The 21,140-nt window shown below is 37.6% G+C and overlaps 2 protein-coding genes across 4 annotated transcripts in view; both read right to left on the bottom strand.

Moving 5' to 3' along the window:
• Positions 1-1,288, bottom strand: part of Sys1 (Sys1 golgi trafficking protein) — a 31,043-nt gene extending 29,755 nt beyond the window's left edge. Inside the window, exon 1 of the mRNA XM_067124103.1 lies at positions 1,183-1,288. The gene's annotated coding sequence lies outside the window, so the exon portion shown is untranslated. The remainder of the gene's footprint in view (positions 1-1,182) is intronic.
• A 2,741-nt stretch (positions 1,289-4,029) lies between these two features.
• The window catches only part of LOC136850516 (uncharacterized), a 47,238-nt gene continuing 30,127 nt past the window's right edge, over positions 4,030-21,140 (bottom strand). For 2 of the 3 annotated variants that reach the window (XM_067124095.1, XM_067124096.1), the window contains exons 2-13: positions 16,190-16,340; positions 14,895-15,003; positions 11,679-11,802; positions 9,473-9,585; positions 9,246-9,372; positions 8,959-9,112; positions 8,451-8,538; positions 7,928-8,061; positions 6,610-6,682; positions 6,292-6,455; positions 5,096-5,307; positions 4,030-4,319 (exon numbers count right to left, since the gene is read on the bottom strand). In XM_067124095.1, coding sequence (XP_066980196.1) covers positions 5,116-5,307; positions 6,292-6,455; positions 6,610-6,682; positions 7,928-8,061; positions 8,451-8,538; positions 8,959-9,112; positions 9,246-9,372; positions 9,473-9,585; positions 11,679-11,802; positions 14,895-15,003; positions 16,190-16,324 — 1,413 coding nt within the window. In that variant the 5' untranslated portion in view covers positions 16,325-16,340 and the 3' untranslated portion in view covers positions 4,030-4,319; positions 5,096-5,115. The remainder of the gene's footprint in view (positions 4,320-5,095; positions 5,308-6,291; positions 6,456-6,609; positions 6,683-7,927; positions 8,062-8,450; positions 8,539-8,958; positions 9,113-9,245; positions 9,373-9,472; positions 9,586-11,678; positions 11,803-14,894; positions 15,004-16,189; positions 16,341-21,140) is intronic. The other variant, XM_067124097.1, reaches the window with a different exon arrangement.

Below are 21,140 nucleotides of genomic sequence, written 5' to 3'. Positions count from 1 at the left end.
GCATGATCACAACCTCCATTTCGTAACCCTCATCCAAAGCACACCTCAAGAAATTCTCCTTACATTCACAATCTCCATTTCGTAACCCTCATCCAAAGCACACCCCAAGAAATTCTCCTTACATTTAGATATGCATATCTCCTACAGGAATTTCCCTAAATGAACTTTATGATGAAAAGGAACACTTGAGTGGATTTGAAGGCACCGACGACTATACCACCGGACAAACAAGCGATGCCGGTAGTTAAGCACTATTGCACGTACACTTACAACACGCGAAACGGCCAAAACAACACTTTTCGTTACTAAATACAAGCACAACAAAACACAGCATCCTCCTTCCACAAAAATATGCATTTCCGCCTTATGTAAATTTAGAAAGAATACACAAAGCTATACAACCTGCGGAAAAGTACAATCCCTCTTGTCAAAGTTTCGACAGTAAAAAGTGGTTTCTTTTACCGGGGGGGTTCGTGGGGTGGAGACCCCCGCCTAAGTAACACAGCCTACTAGGTTAGGTTAGGATATGTTAGATTAGGCCTGGTATGGCCTAACAGATTTCCTTAGCCACTCCCTTCTTGAACATACGGCTCACTGATGGCTCTTGTATTCGCAGAGCCATTCCACACAGTCCGTGCAGAGCTAATACTTAGGAGTACCTGTTTATTTCATCTTATGGCCCTCCTTGACCCATGGGGACAACAGGGGGTAAATAAAAAAAAAATTCCCGGTTTAGGTCAGGTTAGAAGTCACCCATGCATTTTAATCAGTCCTCTACTTTCTCCCCCCCCTCAAAGCGCATTTCCCCCCCCCTGAAATTGTACGATATTGAGTGGGAGGGGGTTCCAGTACCGCTAAAACTATTTCAAAATGAAATGAACCTCATTCTCAACTCAGAAACGCGCACGGCCTCTGGATTTAGGTCGAAATTTACGGTGATTTCAATCCTACTCGGAAAAATCCCTCATTTTACGACCTTTTTTCGGGGATTTTCGGGAGCGGAGATCGTGACTCAACGTCCCCCGGGCTACATCGCGATCTCCCCCCGCCCCCCAGGTGAGTTCACCTGCACACAGCCTCTTTCATTAGGTCAAATAAACACCCAAGCATTAATAACAATAACTTCTTGCTGCAGAATAAATCATTTAGCGGCAAGGGGATGAAAAGAACTTGATGCCATACCAAATAAATGTCAGTCGTTCCCGTTGGTCCTGATTCCTGTTGTTGACAACTTGATCAAACTTCTTCTTTGTATATGTTTGTTCAGGTTCAGGGTAAAGAACCTTGGCTCTGTAACGGCGCCTCAGTTGCTCTTATGTTTCTCGTTTCGGATATTTCCTTCTTTGGTTTTCTTTTGCTTTTTATTTTTTCTCCACGTATCACCCAAGACATCTTTTTTTTTATTTTCATAATTACTCTTACCGAATGATAACGTTCTAATTATTTCCGCTGTGATCTCTTCATATGATTGATGTGGTTCAACTAGGCTAATCCGCTTGCAGCAAAATAGCGAAAAATGAATTATGTTTTCTTCTATATTTTCACAAAAACTGCAGTTAACGTTTCCTTCCCTGTTTCTGCCTATGATATTCAATTTTACGTATTATTTCTTAACCTGAAAAAATGAATGGTGCAATTGCTGTCGTATATTTGTTCTCCTTTAATTTCTCCTTGCCACTTCTTGTATAGGCCTATTTCTAAACTTACTTAATTCCTTAACTCTTCTTTCCACTTACCATTATCCAACTTTTCAGTTTTGAAAATTTTTTTCTGTCTTTATCATTTCCTTTATTTGTCTCGTATTTAGGCTCATCTCTTCTTTTTCTTATAAGTCCACGGTTATTTTTGTCAATAGCTCTTTCTCCACTTAAGGTACTGTTTACACACTGCAACTTCACCATGTCCCTACCCTTACTATAACAATAGCTGTACTATTTTTGCAACACCTAGTATTTTTCTGCATACCCCATTTTCAATGTGTGCCACTTTTCACTTCCTAATTCTGTCATATTTATTACTTAGCACAATAGAGAATCGCCTACACTGGAATACCTTTCCAAATTCGGGTTTCCTAGTTTTGGGTCCGTTTTTAAGCATTTCTTTTTTTTTTACGTTTTGAATCTGTTACTTTGACTATTTAGTTTCATTCCCTCTTTTTCCGTGCTTTTATCAAAAGGTAGTTCCTCGTTGGACGAGTCGGTAGACTTCTCGACTAGCACTCTGCTAGGCCCGAGTTCGAGTCTCTGGCCGGCCAATGAAGAATTAGAGGAATTTATTTCTGGTGGTAGAAATTCATTTCTCGCTATAATGTGGTTCGGATTCCACAATAAGCTGTAGGTCTCGTTGCTAGGTAACCAATTGGTTCTTAGCCACGTAAAATAGGTCTAATCCTTCGGGCCAGCCCTCTCTAGGAGAGCTGTTAATCAGCTCAGTGGTCTGGTTAAACTAATCAAAAGGTGTATATTATGTTCAGGAAAGAATAGATTTCTTACTTATACTGATTCTTTACAAATTCTTTCCCTTCCTCTTCTTTCATTTTTTATTATCAAGCGCATCTTTCTCTTATTCCTTTTGTGACCCACTCTTCTTCCATACCCGCCCTTATATACATTTGCAATTGCATTTATGACTCGGGTGAATTCTACATTCTTTCATAACTTCTATTAATACCTCCTTTCTTACAAAATCAAAAGTTTTGCAAAAGTCTGTAGCATTTACTACTAGAGGCTTTCAATTTCTATTACTCTCATACCGCATTGCACGATAAACATATTGCCTTCTATTCATTCCTCTTTTAAACCTTTCCTGGCACTCACTGGCTTCTTCATTCCGTTTAAGTGTTTCTAAATTTCCTCTTTTATTATTGTCATAAATGGCATAATTGATGTATTCACAATTGCTTTTGTTCTTTGCTCTTTTGCCATAATTTTTTTTTTCAGCCATCTTTGTTCTTGGCTTCTTCAACTTTGCAGTTTTTCTTCTAGCGCTATTTCAGTTCCGCAATATTCTAATAAACGGCCAAATAATTCTTAGTCGTCATTTTCTTACAGAATTATGTTTAGTCCTCCCTCTTTCATAAGGTAAAATTTTTCCTCTGCTCTGCTTGATAAACTGAACGGTTATCCGAGATGTCAACAGTAGATTTTTCTTCGTCTAACATCAGTTTCCTTAAAATTTTTTAAACATCGTTTCATTTTCTAGCATAATCCATTGCGTGTTTCTATTGCTTTCTTTCCCAACTGTAGACTCCTGTACACCTATGATCACCGTTCAGTAATACAAATCCACAATTATTCATCCAATTTATAGTCATTTCCCCATTTCTGTTCTAGTTCTGGCATCTCCTCAAAAATTTCCGTCGAAATCCCTTAATATCCGTAATGCCTCATTATCATTTATACTCATCGTTACTTTCTCACATTCAAGTCTTATGATTTTGTTCCTGTCTTTGTGTTCGTCTGTATTCCCTGGTGAGAAGTATTGTTATGATGTCAACATATATTTTCATACAGAACGCAACCAATTGTGCTGTTGTCATTGTAGTTCGAGATGCAGCCGCTTGGCGGCTTTGCTTTTTTTTACAATGTGTAAACCCTATTAGATAACAAATGGAATCCAAAAGACCCTGTGTTGAATGTTTTCTTAACCACAAACTATCCAGCACATCAGAACAGAACTGTAACATGGTGGCAGCGGTGGGATTGTGTAACAGAATTTAACAAGCATTAGACCCTCAATTTTCGGTTCTATATTTTTCATAACTATAAAAATAACTGTGAAGTATCATTAAAATTATTGTATTGGTATGCAGCAGATACGAAGAAAAAGTACATATTATAATCTGTTACCCAACAATATGCAACACCACATGTAGGCCATAAATGCTTTTTGGCTGAGGGCTATAGACCCAGCTAGGAAATATTGATAAGAAAATCGACATTTCCAAATATACCTTTTTGACATGAAAAGTTTAGTAGCTGGGAAGGTTATGTCCGTTATGAGGTTGAATGACTGTAGCCGTGGCAACAATTTGAGTATAATAGTTTACTTATTAATTAAATACAGGCACGTTGAGGCAGCATACATTAATGATCAGTAATTCGCTTTTGACAGAACGGTTCATTTCCCATTCTAAAAAAATGTAATGGAAAATTCTTTCTTTGATTTGCACCAACTGTCTAACAATCCTCTGACTTCGTCCCCTACATTTGGTATAACAAAATAATGTCATATTTATTCTGCACAGCTGTACAAAACGCGTTTTGATTTTTTTCAACTTTTATTCCTCGGTAGTTTTGAAGAAGCTGATAAGGCTTCATCTGGAAAAAAATAAAAAAAAGCAGATTAGTATTTTGCTGTAGGTACTCTCCCAAAATTTGCCACTAAATGTTTTGACAAAGCACTTGGTGTTTAGACAAAGTATGGTCCCAGGAAGCAGAGGTCAGTTAGCGAAGAGAACAGGACCAATAGAGCTTTCTCCGTGTAGGGAAAGTCAATGAGACATTATTTTGTACTTTAAACCTTGGATAAATCTCAGGACTTGTGTATGCAAATTGTAGTCCACATGACTGAATAGCTCCCGTTGTGAGGTGATAATATTAAGCAAACAGGAAGTGTGGGTTTGTTTTTCCTATAAAAAAAAAAAACAGTTAAAATGGTGCTCTAAAAGGAAATGAATAAAAGAACACTTGAAAAATGCATAGAATCAATGCTAACAAGTTTTGGACTATCATTCTACGAGAAAACACATAAAGAAATAAAGGGATGATACGTTTGAAATTATTTCGATTAAGTTATTAGATTGTCCCATGAGAGTAATGAAAGGTTTAAAACAGGTAGTTTGATTCAAGAATATTGAAGTAACAACAGTTTTTGAGGAAAATTGTGCTATGTAGTGACGTATCGTAATCCCTCGGTCTGCAGTGCTTCTCCAAAATCAAGCCTGTTTTCATGAAGATTTATCAGATCGTTAGCCATACTAGGCCTACCCTACTCATTCATCAACTTATCATCAGCTATAGAAAAAAGTATTGCAAATAAACTTCATTTCTTAGGGAGGCTTAAAAATCAAAACTAGTTTAGAGATCCAACTCACCTTGCAACAGCCTATAAAGGTCAAGGGAAGCTCGCGTCTTTGTATGAAGATGCGGCAGATATATTGATGTAACACGGCGGAGCAAACTCCTTGAGCTGGGACAACTGAATAAAGCTTTCAGTGGTTGCTGCAATGCATCCAAGAACTCCTAGGGTGATGACATTACCCGCCACCACGATGTCTTTGACATCAATCCTCCCACTTGCTTTCTGCTGCAAGAGTAACAGAAAGAATGAGAGACGCTTTCGCCCGCGAAAAATGGTACTATCTCGAGTATTTAGTGTCTCACTTTCCAAGCTAACATTTTATATGCTGTTATGTTAAATTTACCAGTTGGTAAATGTAATTATCCAGTTAGTGATTTTCTTGAACTTTTTTTCGGTTAGTACCTAAAATGAAAAATAAATTTAAATCTTTTCCAACAAAGAGGAACATGCAATGAGTAAAAAACATTCAAATACCCATTTGCCTTTGAAAATATTCTACAGTTATGACAACCATTCTTTCATATTCCATATATATATATATATATATATATATATATATATATATATATATATATATATATATATATATATATAATGTGTGTGTGTGTGTGTGTAAAATCAGGATACAGCAAAGGAAAAAGACTCACGTAAATAATAATAAGGAAATCATATTATATAGGTCCCATTTGCTCACGCGGTAGCTTTCTGTATGAGAGATTCTCTTGTGTAGGGGTAAATGATTCATACCGTCCAACACAGCACTTGAACATCATTTAGACTTTTATGTATTGTAAAACTCTTTTAAAACCAGTAAGACAATTAGTTGTCATCAGCACTTATTTTTTTAATAGGTATATTCCGACGATAAATTATATCTATGCCTACAAATTTTCAAAGAACGTATGCTGGCTTTGTTGGTACAGTTAATTTTACATGGCCACACGAGAAGCTCTAGCGAGCGGGAAGATTTATAATATGGCCATTTTTATAAACAATTTAATGAAAAAAATCTTTCTTTCTGTTTGCTCCTCTTTTCTTGAGACGATATCAGAATTAGATGACCAATTATATACAAAAAAGAAATTCCCGTGACTATAGGGTGATTATCCTAGCTTGAATGTGCTGCTACAATTTTGACTTTACAGCTTAGTACCATACACCGCGGGATTTGTAATATAAACGATGTCCAACCATCATCACGTCACTAACCTTTACCAATATATGAAAAATTGGTGGGAACACGAAGATGAAAGGTGTTACCAAGAGTCCACCCACTAATTCAATGGCCACACCGAAATGAGGAACAGATTCGCACACGAAGAGAATAAGCAAGACAACGCCTGTTCTCAGGCAGATGCGACGCCAGCCAAATTCTGAAAAATTGACGGACAGTTAAAAGGCAGGGAAACACGACATTGATAATAATAATAATAATAATAATAATAATAATAATAATAATAATAATAATAATAATAATAGTTTTTCAAGACGTACCTCTGAATCACAACAGCAAAAAATCTTGCTTACCATCAGGGATCTGAAGAGTATTTTCCAGATCTTGAAACAGTGCGTTGCTCCCAAGAACCACGCACATAAGAACCTGCAGGGGATTTGGTTGAGGTCTTCACCAGTTGTATTAGATTATGAAACAACCTTATATTAGAATATATATGAATTTCATAAACACACAGAGAATTATCTACAGATAATAAAGTTTCAAAACTATTACCAGCCTCTTTTTAGTTCTAAATTAACTTTGTACAGAGAACTTTCAGGCAAAAATGAGAAAAAATGCTCATAAAGTAGGGAATCGCTATGTTCTACCATATACTACAACGCATTTTATTATTTTATTCAGTCAGTGAGGTTATGGCGTCCAGCGAGGGGTAGGTTATTTATAAATGATAGAAGCTGCCTAGATTCGAAACAGGTCGAGAATTTCAAATACTTAGAATCAGCTTTAAGCCAGAGGGGAGGGTATGAAGCCGAGGTTGAAAGCAGGATACAGGCAGCTTGGGGAGAACAGAGGAAGGTGGGAAGGGTACCGTGTGACAAAAAAATCAAATGGCAAATAAACTAAAGATAAACATTTATTACACTGTAATCAGGCCAGTGATGATGTATGCTTCAGAGACGGGTAATAGGAGAAGCAGAAGCTAGGACAAACAGACATGAGAATTTTGAGGTGGATTGTGGGGAATCCCACTATGTTAGAGGCTAGAATGAAGAAATTAGGAGAAATGGTGAGTGGCGAATATTACTGATATGATAAGAGAGAGTCGAAATTGAGATGGTATGGACATGTGGTAAGGTCGAATGAGGAGATGGGATTGAAGAAGGCTAGGGTGCAATCTTTTATGCGTAGGTGGTCGAGAGGAAGGCGAAGGATTAAATGATGAGTTTAAGTGAGAAATTGGAGAAGAAGGGTTAGCAGTGGAAGATGCTTTCGACAGCTAAGGGATAATGGAGGTTATGAAGAAGACTCGGTAGAAACAAACAAATTTTTCATTTATCTGTTTTAGTTTTCTGTAAAAGAAACCTATTGTGCCGGCTTTGTCTGTCCGTCCGCACTTTTTCTGTCTGCCCTCAGGTCTTAGAGCTACTGAGGCTAGAGGGCTGCAAATTGGTATGTTGATCATCCACCCTCCAATCATCAAACATACCAAATTAGCAGCCCTCTAGCCTCAGTAGTTTTCATTCTATTTAATGTTAACAACCGTACAGGCAACGTAACAATACAGGCCACCACGGCCGGCTGAGAGTTTCTTGGGCGCATTTTTTACTTGTTTTCGAATGACTTCATTTGAAATCTCTCGCATGGAATTACTGTGGCTTTCAATCTTACCTGTAAAGCGACGATCGCCATGTTTGCGTACAACAACGGTCCTCGGGATAAGTTGTTTAAAATGATGGGCTTGACTCCATCACCGTAGTAGGAGAAGGCGACGCCGCTGATGGTAATGAACAGACTCATGCCAACTGGAAGGAGGCGGCAAAATTAATCACAGGTTGTAAGGTCTACGTAATATTTGTTAGTTACATAAAAAATAATTTAATTTCTTTCACCACAGACAGTGAGATTCATGTAAAATAAATATGATCTAATTTCTTTAGTCTAGATTATCAGATTCAAGTAATATTCACCAATAAATGTAATCTAATTTCTTTCATTATAGATAAGATGACAGTAAAATAAATAAATGGATAAATATAATTTCTTTCATCACAAATGATAAGATTCAAGAAATATAAACAAATAAATAAGTAAATAATTGTGAAGTAATGTTCTTCCACTACAGCCGACAGGATGAATATAGATGAGTATAAATCAAGACAGTTCATTCAGGGGTAAAACAATCATTTCTAACCAACGAAAGCAATGACGATGGCCAAGGGAAGCTGGTTCTTTTTCTTCATGTCCATTTGCACTGTGAGAATCATGGGATGTATATCAAACTGCAAAATAAAAAAAAAACAGATATTAATGCAATATATTACAAAAGGAAAAACCTTTTACGTAAATATTACCAGTTCATCCACTGACATTGTTTTTCAGGTGCATCCCAATATATTCTTAACTGCTCTGAATTTAGCTTATTAAAGTTCATTTTTGCCTCATATTTTCCTTAAAAATACTTCTGTTCTTTCTTGAAGCTGAATGTCAGTTCACTATATATTCCTGATGTTTGTTTAACGTGAATTAGTCTAAACAATATATCATCTGTCTGATAATCTGAAACTATAACTCATTGGCCAGCCTTGACAAAAATGACTTGGGTTAAATACTTTGGGCCAAGAGAAGAATATTTCGTTTCGTTTTTCTTCCTCACTTGACAATTCTCAAACACAGAGAAGTCTAAATGAATGTCAGCTCACCTGAAAAGCGATAGCTCCGAAGCAGTAGGCAGCAGCTGTCCAGGAGGTGAAGGCGGGCGGGGGCTCGTGGGTGCTCGGCGAGTCCAGAATCAGGCTGATGAGAGTCAGCACACTCACCACGATCACAGAACTGGCGCCAATCCACGTGACAATGCTGTCAAAGAGACGTTCTTTCAGCACGATTTCACAGAATGGATCACTACGATCGATCTAGCTTCGACCCTTTAATAGATACCTGTCTTCAAGATAGGTCTGTGACAAATGTAAATAAAAGAGTGAGTTCCTACCCGAGATCTTTTGGTGTACCAAACCAAAACAAGGGAGTGAGCAGGGCGGTCGTGATGAAAAGCCAGTAGCAAAAGGAAAAGTCCAGGTCGAAAAGCCACGCATTCAGCCCTTGTAGACTTTCGGCAGCTGAAAAGGACAGGATAAAAAAAAATAACGTAAATGAATATCTTGATACCGTGACTGGGAATCAATACGGTAATGATTACGAGGCTGAGGGGAAGCTTACCAATTAACGTGAAAGGCACCGCTGCTCCAAACAAGGCCAAATCTTGCATGACCGCCACTATCCTTCGAAGTATGATTCCGCCAGCTTTTTCCGCCAGGGCCGGATAGGGATTCCTGTGTGGAAATAAACATTGGACCATGGCAGCAATTAAAGAAAATTTAGTCGTAGTTGTGAGATAAACCGATTTTGTCCTTTACAAAAAATAAATATTTTGGTCAAGATACATGATTAAAGGGAACTCATATTTTTAAAGAGCTTTTGAAAAAGTTAATTAAAAACGGCTACTCCGACTGAGGACTAAGCTGAGAAGACGAAGAAGCAGAGGAGAGTCCGATTGGACGGTCTACTTCATAATTTATCATCAACTCTCAGCCCGGGTGCAAAGAAAATAATAGTCTAAAAGAAATGTGAATGGAGAATGGAGACAAGTGGTACTTGATCCCTTACAATACAATGCGCCGATCTCTCGAAAGATGAATTATAATAGAGTACATGGAGGCAGGGAGAAAAAATCCCACAGCATAGTACAAGAGGGGAAACTAATCCTCACTAAACTGCACTCTTGGAATTCGTTATTGCCACAGAGTAGCCTAATTATTTGCAGAGGAAACCCGCCAGGTAATTTGACAGGGAGTCAAGTGCAATCACTGAATACACAGACTGCATTTTTTAAAATTCTGGTACGAACAAGCAGAAGAAGAAGCATCCCCAATGGGAGAGCAATATTCAAAACTGACATAGGTAAAGGTCATAGGAAGTGTTATTAAAATTTTAACCGAAAATGTCCAATAAATCAAAGGGGAAAAGAGACATTTACGGGTGTGAAATGGAATAGTTTACAGGATGCATATTATCCACACTGACCCCAAGATCAGAACCTACAGATGGGAAAAAGAAGTAATTAGAGATGGCAGAGGAATGGCAGGGAAACCATAATGTGTCGTGGATACAGAACCATAATTAGAAGCATGAATGGAAGTAAGTTGGAGAATGAATAACGAAAATACGGTGAAAAGGAGGTAAGAAAGCATAAAAAGACTTAAATTATTCTACAGAGAGGAAGAACGAAGCCCTGAACAAAAATTGCTTAACACAGCATTATGGCAGTTTTTGGATAATGCCTAGGAAATATCAAGCTCAATTTTCTCACTAAGCCTTAATGAGAAAGGAAATAAGTTACTCAGTGGATCTTGCCCTGTGTAGTAAGCTAAATGGAGGACCCAAGGGAAGAAACCTACTTTCAAGATGTTTGAGGAAGTAACAGTGACTGACTGGAGCACAAAAAAAATTTCCAGTATTGAAAATTGAAAGAACAATTAATTTAAAGGCTTAAATCAGTTTCCTTTCTGGGATGGGGTGAACCGGTGCAATTTTCCAGAAGGAAGGCCAAGTGCAGGAATTAGCAACTGGAAAAAGATGACAAAACAAAAAACATAACACACTACACTTGCATAGTACTCAAAGGATTGTTGAGCAAGAACACTATCTCGATGGCATGCGTTATTGCAGCCGATTGGTCTTGAAGGAGGCAAGAAGCAGTTGCATCTAAGGAACATATATTATAGAGGAGGGCACAAGATCAGAGATGAGTGGAATAGAAAGATCAGGAACTCTGGAATCTCGTAGAGAGAAGTCATTGTAAAATGACGGCACAAATTTTATCGGCAAGTAAACAGATTTTTCTCCTTTAGAAAAAAAATTGCAGGAGTGGAGTAGGAAGAGTTAAAAAAAGATAGATATACGAATATAACACAGAGAGGAAAAAAAAAGGTTAGCATTCGTGAAAAGATGGGTCAAAGCGTACCTGAGGTGGTCGAATAGTGTACAGAGAATGGAAGAGGAAAGACCAGAGGTGAATGACACAGTAGGCCCAGAAAGGGTGGTCTCTTGCAGTCATTAGGGATTCTCATGAGTCTAAAATCCCATTGATACTATGGAAGTGTTTTTAAAAGATCCGTTCATCTTTGCCTTCGAAATTCCAAAACTAATCTGGCATCCGGCCACTGAGGACAATCCGTCCTTTCCGTTGCTAAAAGACTGACTGATGTTACTGGCTATACCCTGTGAGTTTAACGGTCAGCCCCTGACTCCTTATCTTATTTAGTTTTTTTGTTTTTTTGTTTCACTCCTGGTGGTATTAGAAATTTTCTCTTCATATCCAGCTCCTGTTGTTATCCTTGAAAAGTGTATGCAGAGGCGGACTCACCTTCGGTTCATCGTTGCCTCTCGAGGCCAAAATACTTCCATCATTAGCCAGGTTTTTCCTAAAAGCACGGCTGTGTAGACTTCTGTTGCTACCAGTACAATCGCGAGAATGAATCCAACCCAGCCTGAAATTGAAAAGTGCTAGCATCATAGGAATGCGGAATAAGTGTGCAAAAACATTAAAATTGAAAATATTGAATTTTGGCAAATGCAATTTATCACATCTGTGTACTCTACATATAAAATTTGAAACGTAAATATAAATTTCAGGTTATCTAAGAGTCTAATATTACGTGTTCAAGAGCCTAAACTATATATATATATATATATATATATATATATATATATATATATATATATATATATATATATATATATATATATATATATATATATATATATATATTACTAACAGGACCTCTCATTCAAACTGGATGGTATCTAATGGAGTATTTATTCAGAAAAAGTTACAAGCTTTCTTGGACAAACCGTCCTCATTATCAAGTATCCATACAATGACCAGACGCGTAGTCCAGCTGTATTTATATCTGTGTGGTGGGTACTTTAATGTACTTTAATCCCATAACTGCCTTGCCCCTCCTGTGTGACCCCCACCCCTCCTGACCTTGGCCTTTCTCTGCCCGCTTCTTCCAAGTGTTCGTTTACCGTGCGCCCTCTTGCGTTTTTCCTTCGTTTCCTTGCTACTGTGGAGTGTACGATTTTTCTTGATATACTGTCTTCAAAGCCGTTTCCGGTGTTCCCTGCCATTGCGTTGTTAGCACATGTTATGAAGGCGTTCTCTACAACCAGTCTGGCCATTTTGTTGGTGTTTCTGTACAAAAAACTCAAGTTTTCCCAGTCTGTTTTGCGGTCATTGTCCCAACTTTGCTTCGCTCTTTACAGGATTTGCTAGACCTTGATAGTACCCATCTTCACAGTACATACCCCGCCTGAAATCTCTCCCCGCCTCTACCGACTTTTTGTTTCTATTTTATTCCTAACTTTTTCTGAATAAATACTCCATTAGATACCATCCAGTTTGAATGAGGTCCTGTTAGCAATTCTACTATGCACAGAACAATTGTGTATGTGATAAAGGTAAAATATATGTGTGTGTGTGTCGCAATTAATAATATATATACCCCCATTAAAGGTAATTCCTGAAATTATGTTGCAATTCTATTGTCACGGAAAACTCAGCGTCAGAGGTGCAAAGGGTAAGCTTCGCGCAGTTCCAGCGAAGACATTTCAAGGAATAATCTTCACGTATTACTCTGCCCGTTCAAAAATGCTTTCCTAATGTCGGTAGCTGATTGAAATGATGACGTCAAATATCCGGGACGTGAAGGGAGCGTTACAATAAAAAGAAAAACGCTATTCATTATCCTCATGAGTCACGTATAGAGCAGATGGAAGTTAATTCGGTTTGCTGAATGCGTAAACGAGAGGGGTTTAGAAAAACATGGCGCATGTTTTACTTTATGAAACATATACGACAACTGCAACTGGGTGTTCAATGTTATCTCTCAGAATGTTGCTGTGAAATCATTAACTGACGCAGTCGATTTCTTTAGAAACAGGCTTTACGATGCTTCACCATCTTGTTAGATGATTTTAGAAGAAAATGTGCTTTTATCAAAAGACTATCAAATACTAACGGGGTTGGACGAATTGACTGTCAAAAGACTCTCAAATACTAACTGGGAGGGACGAATTGACGCGATTGGGTCTCTAAGGCATCGACTAAAGGAAATAGTAACTTCATCACCGAAGAAATTTGCTTTAAAGATACAACGTAGCATGATCTGAACTTATTTTTTGAGAGAATATTGTAGTGTGGGTGATAACGCAGCTTCCAACAATGTGTCTGAAATAGCCGAGATCTTATAAATATAACTTCTGTGTTGTCTCAGGAACAGTCAAGATGAGAGAGGCAACATTGGAACTGGATGAAGAAACGAACATCAGTTTATGACTTAGTTATTTCTTTAGCTGAGGATCAGGAAATAATTTCCATCTGTTTATCCATGATCTACCCACCCTTTGAAATGGTATAGTTTGTGCGGGTTACTCTGTAACAAGAAAAGATTTTGAAAATGTTCTCTGTAAGAAGTATGAACAAATATTGTGAGATAATTATATTTGTTAGTTGAAAAAGGAGTTGAGTCGTTCTCAGATGATCTTAAAGAGTCGTAATACTCTTCTACCTCCAAGATATATATATATATTTTTTTGCATAAAATTGTGAGAAAAACCTTCACAGATGTAAACTAGCCTTGAATTTGTCCTAAGAGCTATGTTGTAACATGAAAGTTTCAGCAAAATTCAAATTGTATGAAATATGCAGTTGAAAGCTAGTCTCTTGGTCCTGATAACTTTATCAGGAAGTCTCCCAGCATAAAAACTAGGAAGGCTTTCTAAGATTTTTGCATGTTTAAGTAAGTACTGCGAATTACATTGTATTTATAAAAATAAATAACATATATGGGCTTAATTTCCTCAACTTGTATTTTCTAAGTGGCCTAATTTAATTCTTTGTGTTAGCATACTGATTTATTTTTGTGTTTTTGCAACACCTTGCAATGAAACGTGTGCAAAACCCTGTACTGAAGTTTATCACTATTTTTATTAGACGAAGAAATTTATCAATATTTATATTAGCTGAAGAAATTTAGTGTCAGTAATTAAATGGTGCTTCGGTGCCGAATATGATGAATGAAATGTTCACAACAATTTTAATAAACTGTTCTTTATCTTCGTACTGATAGCTCACTGCACCGCTGACTTTAAAATTCATGATTACTTAAGAGAAAAAATTTATGATGTTTGGCGTTTTCTGTGCCTATAACCAGTATTGCATGTTACTAGTGGGCCTTTAGGTTTTTATTTTTATTTATTTATTATTTATACTCATTTATTTATTTATTTTTTCCAAAAATAGGTCCTGTCTCCTGAAACAGAGACAGAGAGTAATGACTGTCCCTTTCTGATACTAAACCATTTTCCCATTCTTTTTAATAATATATTTAAATAGACACAGCCAAACGAAACACAGAACGAGCAAGGGAGCCGTTTCAGGTTCATTTCTATACTACTACTACTACTACTACTACTACTACTACTACTACTACTACTACTACTAGGCAACATGACCAGTGTATCCCCACTGTGCCAATCTCCTTCCTCTTCATCTTTCAGATACAACTGCTATACCAACCGCAATATGCAATTGCTCCTGGGAGGGCAATGATGGGCACAACTCCAAAGACACCAAGGATATAGCAGACTGCTCTCAGCGTACTGATACCCGGGGTAGTACTTTGTTTCTGAAAGGAGAACGATAAATTCTGCATTTATACAGTTGCTCACAAAACTAAGACATCTTTCTTACCGTCGGACACGTGTGAGCAGAGCTTCAAATTCAAGTCAGCCATCATACTGTTGTAAGTCTAAATTAGCCATTGAATCATGGTCACTGTTGCTCAAACAGGCTGCATTGTGATTCAACACTTGGAGTTATATTTGTAAAATGCAATTTAATATTTTCATGATTTCATCAAGCTCCTCAAATGAAAAGAGATGTGTTTTGATGAGCTTAAGCACAGAGCAAAATTAGACAATGAAGGACATTTGAAACGGCAGCATCGATGGAAATATGTGGTCTCACTCAAGACAACAAAAGACGCATCAAGATGATGCTGATGATTATGACGATAGAGAGAAACAGACAGACAGGCAGAAAGGCCTTAGCTGACTTCCATACGATTATTAATATCGTTTCAGTTTGCGATGCTTGTTGTATAACAACTGGCTGGTGAGAATGAAATTGCAAAACACACAGAATATTCGGTGCTACTTTGGCTTGTTATCTACGCGTCACCTCCGAGGCGCTAGTACTAAACTTGGCGGAAGGTCTAAGGGGTGCCGTATTTAGTACTAGCCCCTCGGGGATCAAAGTATTGTATACACCCATTTCTATATTGTGTGGTCCTACAAATTTTGTATTAATAAACGATATCTTTGATCCACGGCGTTCCATTGAGCTCCCGCCATGTTTAGTACTACAGTAGCAGCTCGGAGGTGACGCGTAGACAACAAGCCGAAGTAGCACCGAATATTCTCGTAAATACTTTAGTCTAGAATTAAATACAGACCTGCTTAAATTATGGCAGCCTATTATATAATTTCTGGTTAAGGGCATGAATTAACTCGACGCTAAGGGTAGCTTGGAATAATACCTTCAGTAGTTTCGACAGGATAACACCCGAATTCTATCTCAGAGGAAACCAGCCTTGCGATTCTGTCAACGTTGTGTGGTCATGATCCGGGAGTCCGCGTCAGGCCTCCTTCTCCCATTCACGCCTCTCCAGACTCGGTGTGGACAAATGAACCGCCAGAGCAATCTTCATTCAAAACAATGATAATAGTGGTAACAAAACTACTCATGTGTATGGGAAGGTTTAATAATACCTTTATTGATGCAACGCCATTCGGGTAGTGGATATAATTTACCTTCTGTCGGGACTGCTGCAGCGGATCAGCTTCCTCGAAGACGCTCCTTCGAGGCATAGGAGGGGTGCTCGCAGTTCTGGGCTGACTTCCGCGTCCGTAGCCCAGAAGTGCCGTCGTTTCTTCGGGGGCGCTCATCGTCTCGTCTTGCCACCTGTTGATAAAAAAGAACTCGTTTATATCCTGTCAGATGATTGTTCGATCTTAGTCTCATTCCCACTGGCTTTCGAAACTCGTCGGCTCTTCAGTCAGACCTTTAACCGGCAGACCTCGGGGTCAAGAAGCCTACTCTTTTACCGAGCAGACATGCAACCGATGGATGTCTGGATAACAGACGAAAAATCACAGAAATAGATTAGCTTATGAATGATAATAATACTCTGGAAAATTTTCAAGTAAATGTAAAAATAGTCCTTTTCACTAGGCATCATCTGTACGATTCCCAGAAGCTTGACGAAACGAGCCTGATGTTCAGTAATAACAACAGACTTAATCACAGTGACAATAATACTCACTTGAAAATTAGGGAGAAAAACGTATGTTGATTCATAAAGCAAAATTAGACCTAAATGTGACTTTAAGTATTAATTTCGTCTCCAGTGACTTTCTGACCTTCGACACATCCTGCGTCTTATCTTTTCTCTTTGTCAACTCAGTTTACTGTATGTTATCTCTTCAACGTCCCCCTCGAAAGCATTCCTTTCATTTTCTTTATGAAAGATATAAAAATGAGTACAAATATATAAGGGTCGGAAATGACGGGACATGTCAAAAGTGTAAGAGAGGTTCATTGGAACTCTCGACATCATTTTGAACTAATGGCCATACATCTGGTTTAAGGTTCCATCCAAAAACGGTCCCCCTAAGAGCAGTGAGCACCGGTATATTTGCTGTTTTCATTTGTCTTGCACCTTGAGAGACCACTGTTCTACTAAATAATATGGTTTCCGGGAATCGTTGGAGCTTGACACTGGGACCCTTACTAACCTGTAGCCTATGAAATTAATAATCTAGAAGTTTATGCTAGTGCAGTACCAAAAGGATGACGCTGTTGATGCAGATAATGATCGGAAGCGCCGTTGGTGAAGCATTCCCAAGTAATGATGGCGCAATGGTGCTGTATTTCCGACTGACATTTGAGGAGAACTTCGACATTCGTATATTTATAGACATAGGACAATAGCAAACAAATTAAAATTGTTGACTGTTTATTCTGTTTTTTGTACCTAGTACCGTTCGTGTACTGAATGTATTGATCTTTGCTTTAAAAAAATGAGAAGCTAACGATGATGACCATGGCGCCCGCACGTAGGGGACAAGAGGGTCACTCCCCTCCCCGTCCTGAAATCCTGGGAAAATTTTGTATGTATATACATACATACATATATATATATATATATATATATATATATATATATATATATATATATATATATATAGAACCAGTACTTGTATATAAAACATCCTTTATTTAATTATGACTACCGGTTTCGGAGTAACTGTCTCCATTATCAAGTCTGACAGCAAAAACAAAGAAAAAAAACTGATACATCACTAAATCACAAACGATCAAAAAAGAAACAAAGCAGTACTAAACGAAACATTATACCTGCATCACGAAAGCGTACACAGACACACACATACTAAAAATAAAAAAGACATTATCTCCTTGGACCTCTCGTTGTTGCTGAGGGGAGGTTTCAATTTTAAAGTGCACAGGCTTTCTGCTATTGCCGGCACCATGGAGACCACTCGACCAGAGAGTGGAAAATGAATCGAGCACAACGGTGATCACTATTTTCTGCATGAACCCGTATGGCAGTGAATGGTGGTTTTGCTACAAGCCTGGTTGCTCTAATAGATTTTCATAAGTGTTCAAACCATCGTACAGGTGCTTTTTTTTCCCACGTAAAAAAATGCAATACAGCAACTACACTCGTATTTGAATACCTCATAAGATTGTATTCGAGGGTAATGATGTTTTGTACTTAAACAGGCTACCAATGGTGATATATATATATATATATATATATATATATATATATATATATATATATATATATATATATATATATATATATATATTCATAAAGCATCTTGCTTCACATATTAAATTATTGACGCACTAACGAGATCGGCCACAAGAGAGGTTAAGTGAATAACATCTCACTCAACTCATATAATTACTATATCCATCTATCTATCTATCTATCTATCTATATATATATACATATATATATATATATATTTCCGATATATATATATATATTGTATATGAATCACGGTATATATATATATATATATATATATATATATAATTGTTTTATTCATTTAAAAGAAATGCAGGTGCTGGTACTGTTTTTAGAATTAACCTGCTAGTTCAAAGGGTCAAAAGTGTTTGCTTGATACAGGAAACTATCCATGTATGTATCAATATTTGCTCGGCCACCCGCCTCCCCCCCTTCTAAAATATGCTAAGGGCGCCCATGCTGATGACTGAATAAGAAAATGATTTTGACCGAAACTGCAAGAGAACGTCATTGAAGTATACCGAATTCTAATAAATATGAAAACTTAGGGGAAAGCAGCACAGTGACCTTCGATTGACCCTTGGTCTAGCGTCCGTTATACTTACATGCACCATGGTAATAATGGTGCGCAGCTCTCTTTTGTAAATTAAAATTCACACCAAATTAGAAGCTGTTTCTATTTTATGACTCTGGACTTGTTTTACCTGGTTTTATTTGTATATTTCTACTGCTCCGTGTTGTGTAATTCCTTTGGGATACATTCTGTCACTTCGTCCTAATTCTGGTTTTTGTAGTGTATTTTCAGCACACGTCTCGGGTGATTTTATCGGTGATTTTATTCAACGCCACATGACGCAAGGGGTCTCTGTGAAATTCCACCACTCATATATTTCCTGTGCCTTATCTTCAACACATCTAGGCTTCCTTTCGCATCATAGGTCTTATCGAAGTGGAAATGGGTCTTACAACCGTTTACTGGTGGCCAAAACAGGAGCCCCGCTGACGCTATCACGCACTGTTCTCCCGGATGTTGTGCAACGGATTTATCCAAACCATTCTATCGGCGTCAAATAGCCTACAGTAGATGTTGTGATGCCCTTTTCAATAGCCACAAACCTCCATTTTATTACCGAGTCATGTACATAAGAAGCTTCCGTAATTTTCCTTGTGGCATATTTTCTAACTCTGTCAAGTCGTCTTATTCTTAACAGTCTTCTCAAAGCTTTATTCTTAAATCGACAACATTTTTAAGATATGATTTCATGGTAAAAGAATGGTTCGTGTCTGTATATCCAAACACATCATGCTATGCCATGCATAATCTTACTTTCGTATACAATTTTTTCTACTTGATTTCCAAATCTTACTCAGCCTGTCCATTGTTTGAGATGACTTTTGCTGAATTCCAACTCAAGAGAACCAGTATTGGCTACGATTGTTCCTGAATGTCTTTAAAAATTCAGCCTCATTAATCCCTTTTCCATCTAATGGTCTTTCATTCTTTTGTGTACTATGTCCTCATTATCTATGGTTTTTTTTTTTTTTGAGGGGGTGTTAATGTGAGTACCATCTGTCTAGATATAAGATAAATTCTTTTAACCTAACTTTGCCCATCTTTTGGTGTTCAGCTGTTAAAAACACCTACTGTACATCTGCGTAGTCTAAGCCTGTCAGGTTTATAACTCCAATCCAAACATTTTCTTACATGTAGAATCTACTGGTCACTTTTACCAGATACATGTGTAATTGCAATAGCCACAATGCCCTCTTAACTTCTCGAATTCTTCGCGCTTTTTTGGATATGCTTGTCACTACACCCTGTTATTTATTCCAGATTCACTTGACAAGACCCCATCAAAATTAACCTTGCCTCTACTGCATTCATGGACAATTTCAATCCCCTCCCCTTTCTTAACATGTTTCACGGGATTGCTGTTGTGGCCGTTGTCAAATGCCCTTTCGTAATCAACAAAAGCCCTCGGCAGGGGACTTTTAAATTCAATACAATGCTGCTAGACATGTCTTAACACATGTGTTTTATCCGTGGATCTCCTGGCTTCTCAAAAGTAAACTTGTTCATCTCTAATCTTCTTTTTGTGGCCTACTGAGAATTAAGCTTACTGAGTATTTTCCGAATAATCGCGTCTTTAGTTATTACATTCAGTCAGGTTACCTTTCATTGGTACTTTTGCGTTAACTTCCAATTCCCGATCATCAGCTTTGTTTCCTTACTCCGTAGTCTGCAAACAGAGAGGGTAATATGGGGAAATTAATCGTCTTTCGTCGTGTCAAGGCATTGCACGTAGTAAATATGCTCAACAAAGATTCAATTACGGGCCTCAAACCGAGGCCGGCCTTACTCACACCGACTTCCAAGAAACGTAAGCAACGATGAATGACGTAGTTCAGGAACTTCAGGCGTCGCGGTGGGCCCCCTTGGGCTTGGCTTGGCAGTGGTAGGGGATCAGCTCCGTTCACTCCGAACAGATGAAGTAGGGAGTGGTGTTTACTGAGTCCGTTCTCAACAAATATCTGACACGAATGTGGGTGAGAGTGCGCTTTTATTATATATATATATATATATATATATATATATATATATATATATATATATATATATATATATATATATATATATATATATATATATATATATATATATATATATATATATATATATATATATATATATATATATATATATATATATATATATATATATATATACACGTATATGTGTGGTGCGTGACTGTCCCTGAAGAATTGCATTTGGCAACGTATGAGAATTTTTCCTACTATAGCAACTAGAAAGTTTCTCTTCAAGGTACAAATGAGTTCGGAATTTTAAAAGGACTCTGATTAAAATCTTGCTTTAAAAGCATAAAACACGAAGGGCGTAACAATTCTTTGTTTCTTAGAGAATA

Source organism: Macrobrachium rosenbergii, chromosome 22 (genome assembly GCF_040412425.1).
Source record: "Macrobrachium rosenbergii isolate ZJJX-2024 chromosome 22, ASM4041242v1, whole genome shotgun sequence".
Classification (NCBI taxonomy): Eukaryota; Metazoa; Arthropoda; class Malacostraca; order Decapoda; family Palaemonidae; genus Macrobrachium; species Macrobrachium rosenbergii.
The sequence above is the reverse complement of the archived record's forward strand: the minus strand, read 5'-3'. Positions and strand labels throughout refer to the sequence as shown.